The sequence below is a fragment of the Penicillium canariense genome (assembly GCF_028826845.1).
Source record: "Penicillium canariense strain IBT 26290 chromosome Unknown utg000003l_segment0_segment0, whole genome shotgun sequence".
NCBI lineage: Eukaryota > Fungi > Ascomycota > Eurotiomycetes > Eurotiales > Aspergillaceae > Penicillium > Penicillium canariense.
The window spans coordinates 989,414-1,008,390 of record NW_026622730.1 but is presented as its reverse complement, the minus strand read 5'-3'; the positions used below and the strand labels follow the sequence as shown (position 1 = coordinate 1,008,390).

The 18,977-nt window shown below is 53.1% G+C and overlaps 9 protein-coding genes across 9 annotated transcripts; 4 read left to right on the top strand and 5 right to left on the bottom strand.

Annotated features, from left to right (window-relative positions):
- Nucleotides 1-50: 50 nt before the first annotated feature.
- On the bottom strand, nt 51-884 carry N7482_005215 (phosphatase PAP2 family protein; the record flags this gene model as incomplete). The annotated part of the gene is made up of 3 exons (XM_056687340.1): nt 51-505; nt 590-779; nt 837-884. The coding sequence occupies 3 exons, from the start codon at nt 882-884 to the stop codon at nt 51-53; spliced, it is 693 nt and encodes a 230-aa protein (XP_056542895.1).
- A 775-nt stretch (nt 885-1,659) lies between these two features.
- N7482_005214 (RBR-type E3 ubiquitin transferase) lies at nt 1,660-3,579 on the top strand (the record flags this gene model as incomplete). Its single annotated transcript, XM_056687339.1, has 1 exon — nt 1,660-3,579. The coding sequence occupies one exon, from the start codon at nt 1,660-1,662 to the stop codon at nt 3,577-3,579; it is 1,920 nt and encodes a 639-aa protein (XP_056542894.1).
- Nucleotides 3,580-4,343: 764 nt separating this feature from the next.
- On the top strand, nt 4,344-6,014 carry N7482_005213 (CocE/NonD family hydrolase; the record flags this gene model as incomplete). Its single annotated transcript, XM_056687338.1, has 1 exon — nt 4,344-6,014. The coding sequence occupies one exon, from the start codon at nt 4,344-4,346 to the stop codon at nt 6,012-6,014; it is 1,671 nt and encodes a 556-aa protein (XP_056542893.1).
- Nucleotides 6,015-6,253: 239 nt separating this feature from the next.
- On the bottom strand, nt 6,254-8,808 carry N7482_005212 (uncharacterized protein; the record flags this gene model as incomplete). Its single annotated transcript, XM_056687337.1, has 3 exons — nt 6,254-7,062; nt 7,125-8,636; nt 8,697-8,808. 3 exons carry the CDS (start codon nt 8,806-8,808, stop codon nt 6,254-6,256), a joined length of 2,433 nt encoding a protein of 810 aa, XP_056542892.1.
- Nucleotides 8,809-9,158: 350 nt separating this feature from the next.
- N7482_005211 (MMtag domain-containing protein) lies at nt 9,159-9,993 on the top strand (the record flags this gene model as incomplete). The annotated part of the gene is made up of 3 exons (XM_056687336.1): nt 9,159-9,196; nt 9,269-9,581; nt 9,616-9,993. 3 exons carry the CDS (start codon nt 9,159-9,161, stop codon nt 9,991-9,993), a joined length of 729 nt encoding a protein of 242 aa, XP_056542891.1.
- A 123-nt stretch (nt 9,994-10,116) lies between these two features.
- On the bottom strand, nt 10,117-12,929 carry cwh41 (mannosyl-oligosaccharide glucosidase; the record flags this gene model as incomplete). The annotated part of the gene is made up of 7 exons (XM_056687335.1): nt 10,117-10,365; nt 10,429-11,338; nt 11,392-11,770; nt 11,829-11,874; nt 11,927-12,084; nt 12,141-12,623; nt 12,683-12,929. 7 exons carry the CDS (start codon nt 12,927-12,929, stop codon nt 10,117-10,119), a joined length of 2,472 nt encoding a protein of 823 aa, XP_056542890.1.
- Nucleotides 12,930-13,173: 244 nt separating this feature from the next.
- Nucleotides 13,174-14,474, bottom strand: N7482_005209 (NAD(P)/FAD-dependent oxidoreductase; the record flags this gene model as incomplete). Its single annotated transcript, XM_056687334.1, has 2 exons — nt 13,174-14,351; nt 14,435-14,474. The coding sequence occupies 2 exons, from the start codon at nt 14,472-14,474 to the stop codon at nt 13,174-13,176; spliced, it is 1,218 nt and encodes a 405-aa protein (XP_056542889.1).
- Nucleotides 14,475-14,883: 409 nt separating this feature from the next.
- N7482_005208 (SNUT3/LISCH7 family protein) lies at nt 14,884-15,685 on the bottom strand (the record flags this gene model as incomplete). Its single annotated transcript, XM_056687333.1, has 2 exons — nt 14,884-15,290; nt 15,361-15,685. The coding sequence occupies 2 exons, from the start codon at nt 15,683-15,685 to the stop codon at nt 14,884-14,886; spliced, it is 732 nt and encodes a 243-aa protein (XP_056542888.1).
- A 1,954-nt stretch (nt 15,686-17,639) lies between these two features.
- On the top strand, nt 17,640-18,839 carry N7482_005207 (Elongator subunit IKI1; the record flags this gene model as incomplete). Its single annotated transcript, XM_056687332.1, has 3 exons — nt 17,640-17,798; nt 17,892-18,048; nt 18,109-18,839. The coding sequence occupies 3 exons, from the start codon at nt 17,640-17,642 to the stop codon at nt 18,837-18,839; spliced, it is 1,047 nt and encodes a 348-aa protein (XP_056542887.1).
- Nucleotides 18,840-18,977: the final 138 nt, after the last annotated feature.

Sequence of the window (18,977 nt, the reverse complement as noted above, 5' to 3'; positions counted from 1 at the left end):
GACACCCGAAAATATAAACATAAAACCACAAGGTCAGTTCCAGCATTCTCTCAGTCCGACTTGGGCGCTTCATTGTGGCGCTGCTTCAACCTCCGTGCTTCCCATCGTTGCCAGCCGGCCTCAGCCAGGTCTTCACTCACCACCAGGTCGCGAATGCGCAAAAGACGGGCCACGGTCAGTTCGGTCACCCATTCGATCCACCCTGAGCGTCGGAGCAGACCGGTAACCACAAACCAACCACAGGCACACACGAAGCCAGCTCCGCAGCCTGCCAGGACTTGTCGGGGGGTATGGTAGCTTAGGTAGACACGACTGGCCGAGACGGCGACTGCACCGGCACAGAGCCCCACGACCACCGCACTTCGTAGCAAGAAGTCGGAGTAGGGATAGGAGCCTGCGTAGGCTGGGGAATGTCGAAATGCGAGGAATAGGGTCAGGTAGACGGCGAAGAAGGTCATGAATTGGGCATGAGACGATGGCATGCCGTAGCCTTTGCCAAACATTTCTGTAAGACAAATCGGGTCAGTAGCTACCTCATGTACTAAGAGGTGCTTGCTCGAAAGATCCGGAAATCAGGTTGACGACTCACCCTTCGGGCGCTCTTCCTTGATGATCCGCTTGAGCATGAAATTCAAAGCTTCACACCCCAGCTGCCCAGCAAACATCAAAAGAACTTCCACCTCCCGCGAAGCCCAGGCCAGTGTCGCATAGGAGACGCAGAGGGCCTGTGGGATGAGCGCAAGCCATGCCGATGCAAAGGACAGCGGATCCTCGGGGTTCTACTCGGGCTGTTAGACAGCTGCAGCCCAAAGACCGCCAGCAGATGGACGACTCACATAATGGACGTGAGTCAAGGACAGGGAGGCTAGTGGAGTGTCTCCCATTTTGAGATAGGAAGGAATCCTGGAGATCCTCAGGACGGGGCCGAGTATCTCAGGTTGAGGACCGAGGCTTCGAGAGTCGAAAGTCGAAAATCGACAGTCGAGGGCCGAGCAGGTTCGGGAGTAGTTCGACTAGTCGAGAAGTCGCCAGGAGCCGCTTTAAGGGCGGGCCGATAAGATACGGCGGGGCGGAAAAAGCAGCACGAGGGGAACCCTCGCGATGGCACAAAAATATTCACTTCAGGCACCAAAGGGGATGCTCTTTTCTCCTCCCTCTTCTTCCTCCTTCTTCTCTCATCTGCTTCACATCCTCCCTCTGACCTTCCTCCATTCCCCTTCATATATCTCTTGCTCCGAATCATGACGCAGTCCCTGTCTTTCTATACTCCCGCCCTCTTGTTACATCATTCGATAGACCCCTCCCCAGAACAGTGGACTCACCCGAACCGAGCGCGAATAGTCCGCACAAGAGTACCTTGATCGTGGGTGTTTGTGACAAGCCAGATTACTCTTGTTGCAGCGCTGATTAAAGCAATTCACCTGCAGGAAAATCCACCCATTTCTGCCCGATCGCCACTGTGCTGATTAGAAAGCCCTCTCTCTTTCTCTCTCGCTCCACTTACCCTGTACGCAACCCTTCTGCGACAGCAAGCCATGGCCATCGCTTGCTAATCCTCGCGGTGGAATCCAGCCTCGTGGACAGGGCGATTGCAAATCTACAACAATATTTTTCATAAAGACTTTCTCGCATCGAGCCCGCCACAAGGCCGGCCACAGCATGGCCGAAATCCAGCCTGAGGACGACCGGTCCATCGAGTTATCTTCCATCGCCGCAATCTACCCGGAGATCAAACTAGATCCGGAGAACTGGTACAATGCCACATTTGACCTCCCCGTTACTCTCCCGTCGCCGACCCAAGTGTGCTTCCACCAACCGCTCGATGTCGGACCTCCCGCGGCGCTAACGCCTCCAACCTCCGTCGATGGCTTCAAAGCTGATCTTGGGCAGACCGCCGCCCGTGATGTCCATATACTATCGCATTTACCTCCACTCAGTCTGAAAATCGAGTTGCCAGATGGATATCCCTCCGAGAACCCTCCAATGGTTCAGCTCACGACTCATCCGTCGTGGCTTCCGCCTACAGTCCTCACGAAATTGACTGATGATTGTAACCGTCTATGGGAAGAACGCGGTCGGGATATGGTTGTCTATACGTACATCGACCATCTTCAACAACTAGCCGAGTCAGCTTTTGGCATTCAAGACACCACCGACGGGGAATTGTGTCTATCTCGGGACCTGAAGATCGCTTTACTAGATTTCAACAGCAAGGCTGAGCGCGAGAAGTTTGAGCAAATGACCTTCGAATGCGGGGTATGTCTGGAGCCAAAGAAAGGCGCCAACTGTCACCGACTACTACGCTGCTCCCACGTGTTCTGCGTTCCTTGCCTGCAGGACTTTTACAATACCTGCATTGCCGAAGGCGACGTCGACGGCGTGAAGTGTATGGCTCCGGATTGTGAGAAGAACCAGAGTCCGTTACTTGCGCCAGGAGACGGCCAGACTCCTCGACGCAAGAAGCGTGATCGAACCCTCGGCCCCAGCGAGCTCCTTCAGATCCCCCTTTCGACAGAGACGGTGCAACGATATGTCTATCTCAAGCGCAAGAAGAAGATTGAGTCCGATAAGACCACAGTATACTGTCCACGACAGTGGTGCCAGGGAGCAGCCCGATCAAAACGGCACCCCAAACCAACCGATCCAATGGCCTACGACGCCGATGCCTCAGACGACGATGACGAAACTTCTTTCGATCCCCTCAGGGAGGAAACAGAGCTGCCCCCCGTCGCAGAGCGAGTAGCCATCTGCGAAGAATGCAACTACGCCTTCTGCAGCGTCTGCCGCAAAGGCTGGCACGGCGAGCTCGTCCGGTGCCTCCCACAGCGCAAAGTCGAGGAGTTAAGCGCCGAAGAGAAAGCCACCGAAGAATACTTGCGTCTGTACACCTCGCAATGCCCGACATGCACCGTGCCCTGCCAGAAGCGCATGGGCTGCAACCATATGCGCTGCTTCCAGTGCGACACGCACTTCTGCTATCTCTGCTCCGCCTGGCTGTCACCCGATAACCCGTACAGCCACTTCAACCAGACCAGCAGTACATGCTACAACCGCCTCTGGGACCTGGAAGGCGGCGACGGACTCAATCCCGAAGGCGCGGAAGCTCTCCACCGGATTCCAGAAGCACTGCTAGCCTTCGACGATGAAGACCACGACCGTGGGCCCCAGGATGCTGGCAGCGACGACGACACAGACGGCAGTGGCTGGAGCTCCGCAGACGAAGATAACGACCGCCCAGTATGGGACTTCGATTTCAGCGACGACGAGCAAGTCCGCCACCACCACCCGCCTCCTCCTGCACCAGTGCCCCCAAGGGTTCCCGGCGCAGCACGAGGACCCGGTGCAAACCACCCCGGCCCAGATGCCGCCGCCCGTGCGGCCATGGAGCGCGAGGAACAGGCGCGCGCGATGGCGGAAATCCGGAACCGCAATCGGCCTGTCCGGCGGGCGGAGCAGGCGCGCAATGATGTGCCGCCAGACGACCCGCCACGGGCCATGATTGGGCTTCAGCGGTTCTTGGAGTTGGTGCAGAACGACCGGGAGGACGAGTGGGATAGCGATGAGCTGGATGACTTTTAGATCCGGGGGCATGCATCATGATTGTTATTGTTAATAGGAGGATGGATTGGCTTACGATACTCACGTATACTTCAAAAAGGGCATATGGTGTTCTTATGAGCAATGATTCTGATGAGTTTGGATATCGCAGCGTGTTTTTCTTGAAATGTCATTTCTATATATTAGCTTGTCTAGCCTCTAGTCGTTTTACATGTGGTATATTGCGGGGACGTATAATGGGGTTTCAAGTTGAGATTCTTCTCGCTACCTATTGCTACTCTTTATGATTAACGAGAGAAGGCCCAGGCCAACCCGCTATCATCATTTAGCGACCCTAGAAGATGGCTGGGACTGCATGAGAGAGGAAAGCACACGGGGTGGGCCGTGGAGTGCTGGGCTCTCTTTGAGCGAGCCCTGAGTATGCCCGTGCGGCTGCCTGATCTTCAAGGCTCATTCTGACCTGATCTTCCGATCTTTCGGTCTTCCATTCTTCCGGCCTTTAATCTTGTTTTTAGATCCTGAGGCTGAGGGATCGGCGTGCGGGGCAGGATCCCTGTTCCGATCATGGTTGTACGAGGCCCTGCGCCTCACCAGGCAACGTCGTGCGCGGTTCTCCCCGTCTTTGCAGGCTGAACCTCGCGATCAGAGTCGAACGCGGGAAAGCTCAAAGATCGATAGACCTAGCAAAAGTCCACAAGCCTCCGAAGCCTTTTCTGCTCAGTGTCATCCAGCCACCGCAACTGCTCTACTGCCCGTGCTGCAGCTTGCAATACACGTAGTCCACCATGGAGCAACCTGTTCAGCGCAGTTATACAAGAGCAACCCTAGACTATCTCGGAGCACACTACGTTGGCGCAGGCCCTGAAACATGCAGCTACACCACCCAAGGCATCCAGATCCCCATGCGCGACGGCATCGAGCTGGCTGGCGACTTCTACGCGCCAGACTTACCCGATAACCAAGCACCCGCCGGTCTAATCCTAATCCAGTGCTGCTATGGTCGCGGCGCAGGCATCTCTTTCATGGATGCCCGCGTCTTCGCTGCTCGAGGCTTCCAGGCCCTCTTGGTTAGCACACGCGGCACCTACGGCTCCGACGGTATTTTCGACCCCGGCAGCAATGAACAATCCGATAGCCAAGATATCGTGGTCTGGATGCGCCAGCAGCCCTGGTATCCGGGCTCCTTTGCTACCCTGGGCCCCTCGTATCTCGGCTACAGCCAGTGGGCGCTGTTGCACGACCCGCCGGCCGATTGCGTTGCTGCAGTCATCCCCGTGGGGCCTCATGATCACGCCTGGCACGCATGGGGTACCGGGTCTTTTCGGCTGGACCGTGCATCCTGGAGCGATATGATGTCCAGGACAGACGACCAGAGGGGACGCCTTCTTCTCTCGCGGCTGTCAAGTATTCCTGGGCTGGGCTTTTTGCGGTCGTCGGAGCTCGACGAGGCTGTGGCTGGTCTGCCGCTAGACGCCAGTCTGCAGAAGTACTTCGGTGACAAAGCCCCATGGCTCTTTGAGTATTTGAAACATCCCAATGTGGATGATGTGTACTGGACGCCACGACGACACCAGATTGCTCTTGAGCGGGTGAAGATCCCTATCTTGTTGATTAGTGGTTGGTACGACACCTTCACGACGCAGACGATGCACCAGTTCAAGCACCTGCATGGTAGAGGTGTGAATGTCCGCCTGGTCGTCGGCCCCTGGACACACGTCCAAGCCTCGGGTCTACATTCCATACCAGAGATAATGGATTTCCTCGCCGAGCATCTGGCCAAAACTGTTAAATACAATCGCTTTCCAGCTCACATTTTCATCACCGGCGCCCAGGAATGGCGCTCAATGCCTACCTGGCCCCCAGCTACACGACCGGCCGTTTTCTATCTACAAGAAAACAGCTGCCTGGGATCGAAGCAGCCTACACAGGACGCGAACCCCGCATCCTTCGTCTTCGACCCCCGAAGCCCTACGCCCAGTATCGGCGGCAACCAAATGTCTGTCGGCGGACGAGTAGATGACAGCGCCTACGCAAACCAATCAGATGTCCTCACCTTCACGAGCGAGCCCCTCTCAGAAGACCTCGAGGTTCTGGGCGTTCCGTCCGTCCATCTAATTCACGCCAGTGACCCGCCCTTCGCAGACTTGTTCGTGCGGCTCAGTGAGGTCGACGCCCAGGGCGTGTCCCATAACATCACTGATGTATACAAGGCGCTTGACCCTATGCGCGAAATGTCTCATCCAATTAGACTGGATCTGCAAGACTGTGCTCATCTGTTCCGGGTGGGTATGCGGGTGAGACTGATTGTGGCGGGCGGTTCTTTCCCGATGTATGCGAGAAGTCTGGGTACTGCTGAAAATCGCGTACGTAGTGATAAAACAGCTCCCCAGAAGCATATTATTTCTATTGCTGGCGGGGTATCGCAACTTACTTTGCCTGTTAGAGCTGCTGTTTGATGTCCGTATCTATCTCTCCGTTGACTTTGCATATAGAAACAGTAACGGCAGTTTATCTGAAAGATCTTCCGCTCTGTATTAGTGATTACTTTGGCTAGATAGAGCTCAAAAATCATCTGTGACTTGTAATAAAGAGACACAAAGCCAGCGCATGTTCGTACTCGTACATTAGTGATTACCTAGATACATTGAAAAGACTATGTCTGAGGCCGGCTTTTCTTAGATACCAGACATTGAATTCAATTTTTCCAGTCATGCCAGAATTCATAGCTCATGACCGTGTGGTCACAGAACAGCAGGAGTAACCGGTAGTGGCGGGAAGGGTGCCATCCGTGCCAGCGTTCCTGGGGACGGTAAGCATGTGAGGCGTGGGCATGTATTTCTGGGAGGGTGTATTTCTGGTGGCCATCCGCTGTTTTTATAGGTTTGGAGGGGGTGTCGGAGGAAGATGCATCCGATTGTGATTCGGACGGGCATTCGGAGTCGGAGTCGGAGTCTTGTTCGACTCCGGATTGGAAGCCTTTCTGAGCCGTGGATGTAAATTCAGGGGCTTCGGAGGTTATAGATGAAGGCGAAGAAGGTGTGTCGTCTTCATCAGGGTGGAGGATGCGGTAGTTGAACTTGAGCCAGTCGTCCGGGTCCACGCCACGCGGGATACATGGCACGTCCGGCGGGATCTCATACCCTGGCATAGGACTAACCGCCATTCCCAGGAGCGGGATCATGGGCCGTTCATCGTCGCGTTCTTGTGTATAGAACGGAAGGATCCAATCAAGGCGGAATGCATAGCCGATTTCTCCTTGCCAGGTAAGGGAGATGATTGCTACCCGGCCTTTCTGCGACGCCGCAACCACGATGCCGAGCTCGGGGACGTATTTCACCATGTTGAAACGATCGCAGGCAGAGCTAATCTCGACGTTGAAGGAGAAGCGTTGGAATAGCGGGGTTCTGCTGAGGAGGTGATAATCTGAGTCGATTGGGTAGGGTGCCATGCTGATATGGTGCTCGGAGAAATGGATGGTGGGGAAGAACTGGGCAGGATGTGCAGCTGTCGGGGGTCGATCAGCTTCTCTTTCATGGAATATTCGCCATTGTTAAGACGGCACTTACGATGTACAGGCCTTTCCTTGAAGAGTTTAAGATTATTATCGGAAAACCCTTCATAGTCGTAGCTATAGTCTGGGTGCAAACATGGTGATACGCAGTAGTGCCCGCTGTCTTCTTCGGGGAGGCTTGCAAGAGGGCGTTTGATTCGCACCACTCGGTGCGATGTGTTGCTCTGTTTATCTTCCCGTTGTGAACTACCGATGGATATTGAGCCGGTTCCCTCAGGCCCAGCGTTAGGCTCATCACCAGCCGTGCGATCGTGGCCACAGTCAGGCCTTAAGCTCGGTGAAGAAGGCCGATCTATCCTGCAATCAGGAGAGAAGATGTCATCAGGTAGACTCTCAATCCTGCGATCCTGGTTGCGTGGGCGATTGGAATTGATGGTGCCAAAAACGAATATCTGCGAGGCATCTGGAACATCCTCGATGGCTCTAGACACATCTAGGATCGTCCGAGACGCTATCAGAACTGAGCCTGGCTGACACCCGCATGCGTCTTCTTTGGTCTGGTGCCGTCTGAAAGTGCGTGGGTCCAGCGGTATGACGGTCCAGCCTCTTTGCGGAGGGTTGTTCATCGGGTGGCCGGGATAGTATACCCGATAGGGGCCCAGGTCATCCCAGATCCGCCAAATAATAACTCGATTGCTAATATCAGTGCTGGACATCCACGACCCATTGGCGTCCAAGTCAAAATTGGCGAACGATATATGTGGGATATTATCAAAGTGACCTCTGTATGTCAACCGTAGATTGCGGGACCGGTGGTTATAAGGCATCAGCTTCTGTAATTCCCGCAATTGCTTTATATTGTGAATAGATACCCAGGTCTGATCAGACTGAGTAAGATTCAGTCCGTCCGAGTCCGAGTCTGGAGCAGGTTCATGAATGTCCCCAGGTGAGGGATCCACCAGTGCAAATGCGTACACGGTGATCTGGCCAGTATTGGCACTAATGGCAATCAGACGGGCAAATTTGTGGGTTGCCAAGCCCCAGGCGCTCATTCCGACATTTTCCACGAAGAACGGCGTCACTTCAGCGCCATCGAATGGTCGTTTATATTCGCCCCTTGCGCATCGCTTAACGGCCGAGAATATCGCTTCAACATGGTAGCCGCAGACGTTGCCGGAATCAGTGGCTAATAGCAAGACCTCATCACGGCCTAATTCATCCACAAGGATGTTGTTGATGGTGTGGGGGTTCGCGCGGTCAATGTAACCATCGGCAAGGGGATTTTTCATAATGGGTTTGATGATCATCTCGGCTTGAGACCCCAAAAGCTGGAAAGGACTCGATGGTACCCAGACATAGATATCGCAGCCATGCGCTACGAAAAGGAGATTACGCCGCTGGGAGGAAGCCGCCTGGTGATCGGTCAGCAGGGTTATCAGATACAAGAGGTTTAAAGATCTTCTCACCAGATTGCTTCTCCAAGTGGCCACCGGGGGACCCGGTGTGTCATTTTTCCTTCCAATTCTATCAGTATACTCTAAGCCAGACCAGTAATGCCGGTCCACACCTACAAGGAGAACTGCTTCTTGGTCAGTTGAAACCCCTCAGGTAAGACATGCAAGGACACCACGCACTCGTTGCTCTTCTTTTTCGACATTCAAAGCTTGGATTCGAGGTCGAAAGGCGTCTCTGCCAGGAAAGACCTCAGCTTCCGGGCTTCCGTGGCTGGAAGAGGCCATTTGCTTAGGCTAAAGATGCTTGTCTCCAGTGACCGAGCCAGAACAGTAGTCTTCCCGCAGATCTGCGCGGGGGGATTCGGGGAGGAAGAAGGAGAGGGGGGGAGACCGGAAGTAGTGTTGTCATTGCCAAGGACCGGGAGTTCTGAGAAGAGAGGCGAGGGGAAGAAAGGATATGTACAAAAGGACATGATCAAGCCAAAACGCGGAAGGTCGTTATTACCAGCAACAGCGGGGGACCGGGTGTGGAGCAGCGGATGATGAAATCCACTCGCTCACCGCCTGCCTCCACAATCTCGTCTTCTAGGCAGCTCCCACTGCTACCCCATCTCCATCTTCCCCGCCTGCCAACGATGGATCTGGTTGCTGGAGTCCGGAAAGAAGGCAGCCGGTAAGTGGCCCCTTGTTTGAGCTTTGCTGGTTTCTCCCTGTCCCAAGCATACCAGCTAACTGATTCTCACAGCGGCGGCCGCAACGAGTTCAAATGGTCCGAGGTCAAAGACTCGAGCCATCGCGAAAACTACCTGGGCCATTCAGTGATGGCCCCGGTGGGTCGATGGCAACAGGGACGTGACCTCCAATGGTATGCCAAGGGAGACGCAGATGACGAGGAGGAACAGGCTCGCAAACAACGCGAAGAGCTCCAGCGAGTCAAAGACGCCGAGGAGGAAGCGATGGCTCGTGCACTGGGGTTGCCTATCCCTCCCAAAGCTGAAGAAAATGCCAATCTGACGCCACTGGGAGGGAATGAAAAGGCCCCAGCTGCCCAAGATAGGGTCGGTGCGAAGGAGGCGGAGAGAGAATCTCGAGGGAGGCGAAGACCCCGTCGTGAGCGGAGCCGGAGCCCCAGCCGAAGCCCCCGCCGGCAGAGACGCACCGACCGCAGTGACGACCGCGGCCGAGACAGGGAGCGAAGACACCGCAGAGACCGGGACGATCGCGATCGCGAACGGGACCGCGATCGAGATCGGGATCGTCATCATCGCAGCCATCGATACCGGTCTCGTGACAGAGATCACGACAGGAGACGATCTCACTCGCGTTCTCGAACCCAACATGACCGCCCGGTGGAACCCCGACCTCGGCGAGTCGAGCGCAGTTACTCTCCAGCTGAACGTCGACGCGACCCTGACCGCCACAGAGACCGCGATGACCGCGGTCGGCGATATTGATTTACGACTTATCTGATATCCATCGATTTAATTACCAAACATCACGCTTCAAAGCAGCTAGCCAACGAGTGCACACATGCAATAATCATCGCTATCTAATTTATGCGACGACATCTAACTGCCATCCAAGGCCAGTGCCTCACAGCTCATCGTGAGCCGTCTTTCCGCCCTCGAGCAGATCTGGCATGGACATGACGTTCACCACCATACTGGTCCAGCCGGTAAAGTGCTGAGTGCGCTGTCCCTTGCCCGTCTCGGGGTCATACTGTTCCCAAGCGAATCCAGTGCGCTTCCACTCCCGAAACACGTTCTCGACCAAGTTCTTCCGCAACTTGGAGTACATCTCTCGGGCCTGCTCCTGGTGAGGACCGGAGACAAGTGCGGTATCCTGCAGAAAAGTGAATGTCAACGTTGTACTCAGGAAATGCCGTATGCGGGTGGCACAACTTACATAAAGGTTCTTCAGCACCAAATAGTTGATAGGCATCCAGACTGGGCTTCGCCAGTAGTTCTCCTCCGTGGCGTAGTACTTGTCCTTCTTACTCAAGCTTCGAATACCGTAGTCGCTCCACAGCTCCTCGGGATCATTAATCAGGTCCAAGACAGCCTTCAGTCGAGGGCTGCCGGGACCCAGCATGCCAGTGAGGAAGGGGAAAATGGAGATGTAGCCCTTGTGACAAACATGAACGCTCTCCTCAAACTCGTCGATGGTCGCATCACAGAAAGTCTGCTCCTTCTCGTCCCAGTGCAAGTCATCAATGTTGCGTGTAATGGCGTTCTCATAATAGGCAAACTCCTCGGCATCTTCCACCTCATCGAGGTACTCCGCAATACGACGCAGGGTTCTAGTCATCATGCCCATCCAGCTAATCAAATCCACGTGCAGCTCACCAGGGTGTGGCGGCTGGGGTCGGGGATAATCATCAATGCCAGAAGTCAAGATGTGTTGCACGGAGCGTCCGCGCCAGCGATAGCCTTCCTTGGTAGAGAAAGCCTCGCGGTCGTAGGACTTGATGTCTCCACGCTGGGTGCTGCGGTACCAAGAATAGTGTCTCTTCATCAGCGGGTAGAATGAGCGAAGGTAAGCATTGGAGAGCTCCGGATTTCGCAGGGTAGCAGAGCGCAAGCTCTCAGCCATGTCGCTATTATCCAGAGACTCCGTCTGAATGCTCTTGTTGCTTTTCGCCTTATCCATAAAGGCTTCCAGGGCCATGAACAGGGTTGGTGGGTTAGCGTAGTGAGGGTACTGGGTCGTGAATTCGGATGGAACTTTGCTGCGAGCTTCCTGTCCCAGAATCTGCTCACGGGCAATCCAGCCATCTTCATCCATTAGATGGAACCAGCTCTTAATGATCTCGAGTCTAGACAAATGGGTCAGCTACCACTCAGGGAGCTAAGCAAGTTAGGGACATACGCAAGGTCAGAGTCATATTCCATCACAGGCATCAAGTGGAAGCCTTCGTCCCAAAGAAACCCTCTGGGGAAGAACGGCCTGGAAGGAACACAGGTAAAGAGATCCTTTGTCCCCTCCATTACGGGCTTGGCCGCAGCCCGAGCCTCGGCAGTCTCTTCCCAGAAACCTTCGTTCTCCTCGTCATATGCAGGAGAGGCAGAGCGATCAACAACGTCGTCACCGTGGAAGAAGCCAATACCACCAATCAGGTTTGAAAGCATAGCCTTCGAGAACGTCGAATAGTCTTCGGAGTCGAAGGGCGCCTTGGGCGCAAGTACCTGCTGAAATCTTTCGGAGAATGACAGTGAGGATTTCTCAAGTTCGTTGGTGATAGTCTCCGCTATATCGTTTGTTAGACTCGTGGCATGTGTTTAGAACATGTCAAAAAACAGGCTTACATGTCAAGGGCTTGTGGGCGGAGCCAGAAGAAAAAAGAACGTCGAACTAGAATGTGATCAGTAAAGCACTAATAAACAAATGTGTTAGGATTTCATACCTCGAAGGGACCCTGAAAGATCTTCTGGACAATGTGGACATTGCCCTCTCCAGGCGCATGCCTGATTGTGAACAGCTGAGCTGGAGGCGGCGGATTCTCAGGTCCATGTTCCTTGATGGTCTCATCAACCTCGTCTTTCATCTGCGTAAATAGGATGCCTTTTTTCCCAAAGATCAGTAACAGATATCAAGCGGACAACTTCACGAAAACACACCTTTGGCCTGCCAAAGATGCTGCTGGGGCATGGTTGCACTAGATACAAGACCGTGGCCCAACGGCTTGTCCTCGCCAGTGGGATGATCATGCTTAAAGTACTCATTGCTCTCAGGTCCGTCGGTGACATCAATGGTGAAGTCTCCCAGCTCGGAGGAGTAGCCATTAAACCTCAAATCGCCCTCGAGCGGTGCGCTCTTGGACACGGTGTCCATGTCCACACCCAACTGACCCAGGCCCTCAAGAGTGGTATAGAAAACCATTGAGATGGGCTGATCAGGACTTCCGTCCTCGCGAGGAACACCCTTCACTCGGAAACCCCAGCTGCCTCCGTGCTGGCCACCAGGCACCTTGATGAAATCGATTGTAAGATCCAAAGTATTGCCGGCGTCATGGATTGTCTCGCGTCCGCCCTTCCGGATATCGTATTCATCCCAGCCGTATCCAGCCATACCTTCATTCTGTTCGCAGGTGTGCCTAAAGTCTGCATTGGAAGATCAGCAACGGTTCCTAAATTCGGGAAAGCAGGCGACTGGAGCATACTCTGCTGGACCGTAGCGAAGTCGTCGACCTTGGCCCACATCAATCCCGCAGCCAGACTGTTTGCGATGCGAGGCCGCACCCCGAAGTACAGGTTTGGCTTGTAAGGGCCCCATAGCAGCGACTCGTTGTTGGCGCGCGCGGCCTCTTTGATCAAGACCGAGACATCATTGGGATCTTGACTTGCAAGAATCCCAATTGCATAGAGCAGCAATTTCAGTAAAACGGAGATCCTAAGGTGATGCATCATTGATCGCATCACTCAAGTGAGAGGCATTGAAAGGTGGTCAAGTCGTCAAGGTGCAGCGGGCGGAGCTGCTGTGCTCTCCGCAACTACGTGGCCCGAGCTCCGCAGCGAGCAGTTGAGTCCGCCAAAGTGTAAGAGCAAAAAGAAAAAATTAAGCAACTACAACAACTTTGTATGTAAAAAACAATTGGTGCATAATATTTAAAGGTCTTCCTAGATAAGCATAGGATAATATGTCCAATTATATTCAAAGTTGATCGCGGGGATCCAACGATCCAATCTTCGCGCTCTTGGCCTGGCCATCAAATACAAACTCACTCATCAGCTTCCCTGTGCCGGGGCCATTCTGGATACCCCAGCAAGTATGACCAGCGGCAAGATAGAGGCCCTTGGTATGGGTCAAGCCCACCAATGGACCTCCGCCGTTCGTGCAGTTGGGCAGGTAGCAAGCCTGCCGTGTGCGAATCTTGCCATCACGCAGTTCATCCGAGATACTGCTGACTTGATCAATGATCTCCTGGCAGCGCTCAGGGTCTACCTCAACGTCTGCGGAGGATTTTGGCAGCGGTACAGTCTTGTCTCCCTCACCACAAGCATAGATGGTGTCATCTGGGCGGGTATATATCTCCGGTGCGGCCACTGTAGGTCGCGACTTCTTCGCAGGGTTGAAGTTGGCCGGTATCTCAATGTTTGTAAATAGAGCATAGGAACTGATGGGCCTTGTTGGTTCAATGACAACGCTGTGCGCACGCATCGCCGCAATGGGGACTTCCGGAAGGACTGTGCGGGTCCATGGTCCGGCAGCGACAATCACATCAGTGGCAGGGATAGTGTGCGACTCTCCCGACTCTTTATCGGTATATGTAACAGATTCGACGGTGTCACCTGGACGAGCAATGTCTGTGACGTGTCCAAAGATGACCTCTGCGCCCTTCTCTTGTGCCAGCTTTGCCATAGACGTTGTGAAGAGGTATGGGTGTACCTGAGCGGTCTCACCAGGACCGCCCATGCTCTCGTACGCTCTCAATAGGTCTGGCTGAATCCAGTCAAGATCTTGAGGGATTCCGGCTGATTTGAGTTTGGAGACCGCGGCCGCACTGCGCTTCTGCAGGGACTCGCCTTCTTCTTTCTTCGGGCTCTTCTCACTCATGGCGCGGCCCTTCACGACAAGTTGACCGCAATTGGTCTCCCGGTAGCCCCATCTGTTCTTTCCGTCGTGCTCCTTCGCGAGCAGCGCGTGGAGCGAGAAGCTGAGATCCACGATATTGCTTGGATAAGCCCATTGCGCGAGAAGCCCGCCCGCTTTCCCCGATGCCCCGCCTGCAATGTCGGAGGCCTCGAGGAGCGTTACTTTATGGCGTGTTGGATCGTAGAGTGGGTGTCTCGTGAGGAAATATGCAGTGCAGCAGCCAATGATCCCACCACCTAGTTGGACAGATCGCTGTCAATATGTCTCCTAGAAAGGTTGCGCGCGCAGGGTACCGGAATCACAAGCGATGTGGACTTACCAACAACGACAATTTCACGGCGGTCACCCGCTGCCGACATCCTTGCTATCGGTACTATCGTGGAGGCAAATAATCGCAACGAAGCCACGTTGTGCAAAGAGTTGAAGAAAGAGCAAGTGGGAGAACCGGTGTTTGTCCAAGATTGAGCTACGTCACTGCGGTTTGAACAGGCCTAGTCAGGTGTTGCTGCCTTCCACCACCTCAATCTAAACTCGAACGTCTACTGCACTTTCATAAGGAGCGGATATGTCTAGACTGCTCAAGTTTCCATGGATATTGTGGCAACTAAATTCACGAAGTTTTTTGCCGTAATAAAAGTTCGTGGACAAACCGGGGTTACCATGCTCCGCGAGATGCAAATTGTGCTGAGAAATAGAAAAGAGAAAAAGAAAAAGAGCAACTCCCAGAAAATCTTGTGCACAAGCCAGAGAAAACCCTTTGAAAACAAATCACCTCGACGGACTGAGCGGCCGGTTGAAACCGCCTGTGCGGTTCATGTACTGGCGGTACTCGCTTGTCTTCTCCTTGCGCACACCGTAAATGTCGTTCCCAGGTACCTTAGTGTTTTTGGTGGTCCGGAATCGGGTGAATCCCATGCTCTTCCGCATCATTGCTTCCATCTGGTCCTCATCGGCATCGTCCTTGAAATCGATATCCATTTCCTCTGCAAGGCGGCTTGCGCCCGATGAGCCATTCATCTGTCTCCCATCGCGATACCTAGGGTCTGTGCGATCGGAACGGCGGTCGCCTTTGTATCCTCGAGAAGGCGGAGATCGAGACCTCGAACCAGTCTTCGTGCCATTCCGAGCGGGTGATCGCGAACGGTCGCGGATCTTGTCGCCTTTCGCGGCATAGCCTGTTTACGCATGCGATGTTAGGTAAATCTGATCCAATATACGATGGCTTTAGTCCTTAGTAGTTTGCACTTACCTCGTCGGTCGTAACCACGCTCCCTACTTGCACTTCTCTTGCGGTCCTTGGCCCGGCCTCCATCTTTATCCCGGTCCCTTCGGTCTCGGTCGCGGCGATCTCGAGACCTGCTCCTTTCTCGCCTTCTATCATTGCGATCTCGAGAGTGTGAGCGGTAAAGGCGGTCTTCACGAGGGCCATCGCGTCGCTCATCTCGGGGGGTGGTGAACGTCTGCGGCCATGATCCGAGTCTGGCTCCACGGAGTGGGCTTTTGAGTCATTCATGTCCCACATCACGCTGCTGTCCACGCGCCGAGCACGTTTTGCAGGGGGTTCTGCCATGGTGGTTGGTTGGGACAGCTGTGATATCTCGGGCAGTGCGGTCGTGTAGGTTGGTCGTGACGATTGGATCCGAGCGAGACTGTGCGATACTTCGTTTTCCTTGCAGATAAAAGATTGTGATGAGATTAATAGATAGTACAAGAACGCATTATTAGAAGAAATTGAGATTTGGGGGTATCACGTCGTCACAATGGAAACTGCCACCTACGTTTGGCGGAAGAGAGAAGTTTATTCCGGTCACCCGGATAAACCTTTCGCGCAGGCCGCAGTCAGTGACTCCCGCGTTTCGTCCAGTTAGGTTTAGTATAGCCTGGTCCATCACCTTAACTCAGCTAGATAGGAATAGCAATGATCCTTTTTTTCTGCCAAGACATCAAGTTGTCAATAGGCTGTTCCAAATAGGACTCGCTAAGATTGAGCGTCATTAACCACCAAAAATAGGGCGTCACCGGCCCAGGGGCAGCAGAAGGTTAAGCGATATATATCTGAAAGTTGGGTCCTAATACAATGGATACTTAATTAAGAGGTAGACTCTTGCCTCATAACATCTTGAAATACAATCCATACAAGTCTAGGTACCTTACTACCATCGTTCGGAAATAATTGTGTCAAGTGCTTTAGCAGCTTGGTTCTGGGGACTTTGTCCTGCGGCCACTACCAAGAAGGCCCCGGCTTTGGGACTTTACAATTCCCTCGGACTCAAAATCAAAGGCCCATGACAATAGACATTGATTTCTAACATTCAGTAATTGCCTCATTTTCCACATCTCCATCGATCAATCTCAAAACTAGTTTCCACAAGCCGGCTTGTCTTCTACCAAAACGACTAACTCTTGATGGGATCAATTCCGAACTTCATCAGAGCGGAATCAAACCACCGAAGCTAGATTGAATTGTGAGTAGGAAAATAAGTAGCTAAAGGTATATAGCGATATAGCGACGGGGTATAAAGTTCGAGGGAATCCAAGAACCATGGCTCTTAACCGGCGAACATCGCCTAGTTATCCCGCACCGGATCGACAAAATATAGGAGTGACGGTCACACAGCGCTTTGTCTTCAAGCCTCTAATCTAATCAAACTGATAGTAGCTTCCAGATTTGCGGAGATTTGATGACGTAGAAGCTAATGTGTTTAATTGGAGACAGTGGGGAAGGGACCAGAGGCAGCCTTAGGTATTTCACCTAACAATGGTGGGATGTATACAAGAATAATCAATGCCAAGGACACCTTATAATCTATACCTGCCACCATAATAGGATCACCTCCAGTTACTTCGTTATTGCACGTATAGGATCATACAGCGAATGGCCCCGCGGATCGGAGTCTTCGCGGACCTTGTGAGGCACAGACTCGACCATGCGATGGTCATGTGGAGGCTCAGGCCTGTAGTAGAGAGAGAAGAGCTCATCTCGCTTTCTCTTGTTTGATTTTATCAGTTTCGGTATCTTCGTGGAACGGACTCTTCGTTTTGATGACTTGCCAAGGATAACAGGCCTTGCAATGTTGATTCATCATTGATATGTGAAGCATTGATTTACTTGAAGCAGAATTCATGAAAGCTTGATTTAGGCGCCTGAATAGCCTTGTGCAAGAAAATGTTCCTGTACGATATGTTCTAGGGGGTACTCCATGAGTGTTCAACAAAGCTCAAAGGTACTGTAAACAAAGTGCTTGAGAAAAGGTGTGGGTCTATTATTATATTTTTTTTACGCTTCATCGACAGATTTCTTGGTATTTTTTGGTACTTCAAGCTCAGGAAGAGCGATGACAACCGTCAAATCAATAAGATGCTAAAACATGAAGACCAGCGACCTGGCCATGCAGCCCCACGGGCCGACCCGTCCAGCCCAACTTTAAATCCCACCGCGAAATTTTCGCTGCGCCGACTACCCCACTTCAGTTGGCCAGGTCATCTTCCCTGCAGCACCTAGCCAGGCCTCATCGTGTGAAGCCATGGCCCCAGTCAATCTGTCCCATCGAAGAACGCATAACTTGCTTCTGATCTCGAAACTATTGAGCTTGAGGGACACCGCGTCACCGCTCACCCTCCTGCAGGACTCGTTAGAGCAACCCGCCGCACCCCTCATCAAGGAGTATATCAGGCGCGCTAAGGTAAGCTAGGCTGTACTTTACTCAAGATAGAGATCCATCATTTTCCCTCGTGGAATATCGACCTTAAATTGTGAGACTAACCTTCCACAATAGCTAGGCAAAGTTCATGTCACCCTGGTTGCTTTTGAAACCTTGAAACAACCAGAAGGGGTCGATGCGTTTGTGTCAACCCGCCGAAAGAGCCCAGCCGATATTGTCAAAGAAGTAGCTGCGGCTTATCAATCCGCCGCATCGACTGGCCCGTCACGACGTGAGTTCTCACGAGCTCGCTCTATGTCATGCCTCTCACCCGAGCTAACTAAACCTATAGGTCGTCTCATTATCATTGATGCCATCAACCCTCTTGTGAGCTCAAGGAGACTGGACCCTGGCTTCAACCTTCCGTCTTTCCTCAGCTCTTTCATCGCCCCTTCGGACCCGTTAGCTGGCAAGGCTGAAGCTTCGTTGGTAGTGACATATCATCAAGATGTTCCGGGGTTGCCTCAGCAAAATCCATACTCACCATCGCCCTTGTCAGTACTAACATACCTGGCTACAAGTATCATTACACTCCATTCATTCTCCCACATCCTGGCTCAGAAGGCCGCCCGCAATCGCAGTCTGGCTGCTCCGGTTTTCGGGCTCGAGGAAGAACAAGACGGCATCCTCCTCGGCCGGCTAGACAAGCTGGTAGGTACTGGTGCTGCGGAGGGTATTGTGTTGGAGCTTGAGCACCGGCGTAAAAGTGGGCGTGGAGTCTTGGAATGGTACATTCTCCCGCCCGCATCGCGATATTCGCCCCTGCATGTGAAGGAAGTGGTTACATTACTTGACGATAATGTTTTGTACAACCCTCCCCTGGAACCGGATACAAATCCTGATAACGAAGAGCCCAAGTCAACATTCGAGCTGGGCCTCACCGAGCGGCAAAGGCGGGAGAGAGAGGGCGTCGTCTTGCCATACTTCGACGCGCAGCATGGCGATGGCCCTGGCGAAGGAGGTCGGATTCTTTACGACCTGGGCGAGGAAGATGACTTTGATGAAGAAGAGGATGAGATTTAGAAACGATACATATGAATTTCTACGACATCATGTATTCGGATTTGCACATATTTCTGCATTGTAGAGAGACAGAGAGAGGTGGATTGTGTCCTGCAACCACCCGGAGGTATTAACTATGCATACAATCATACAAAAGGG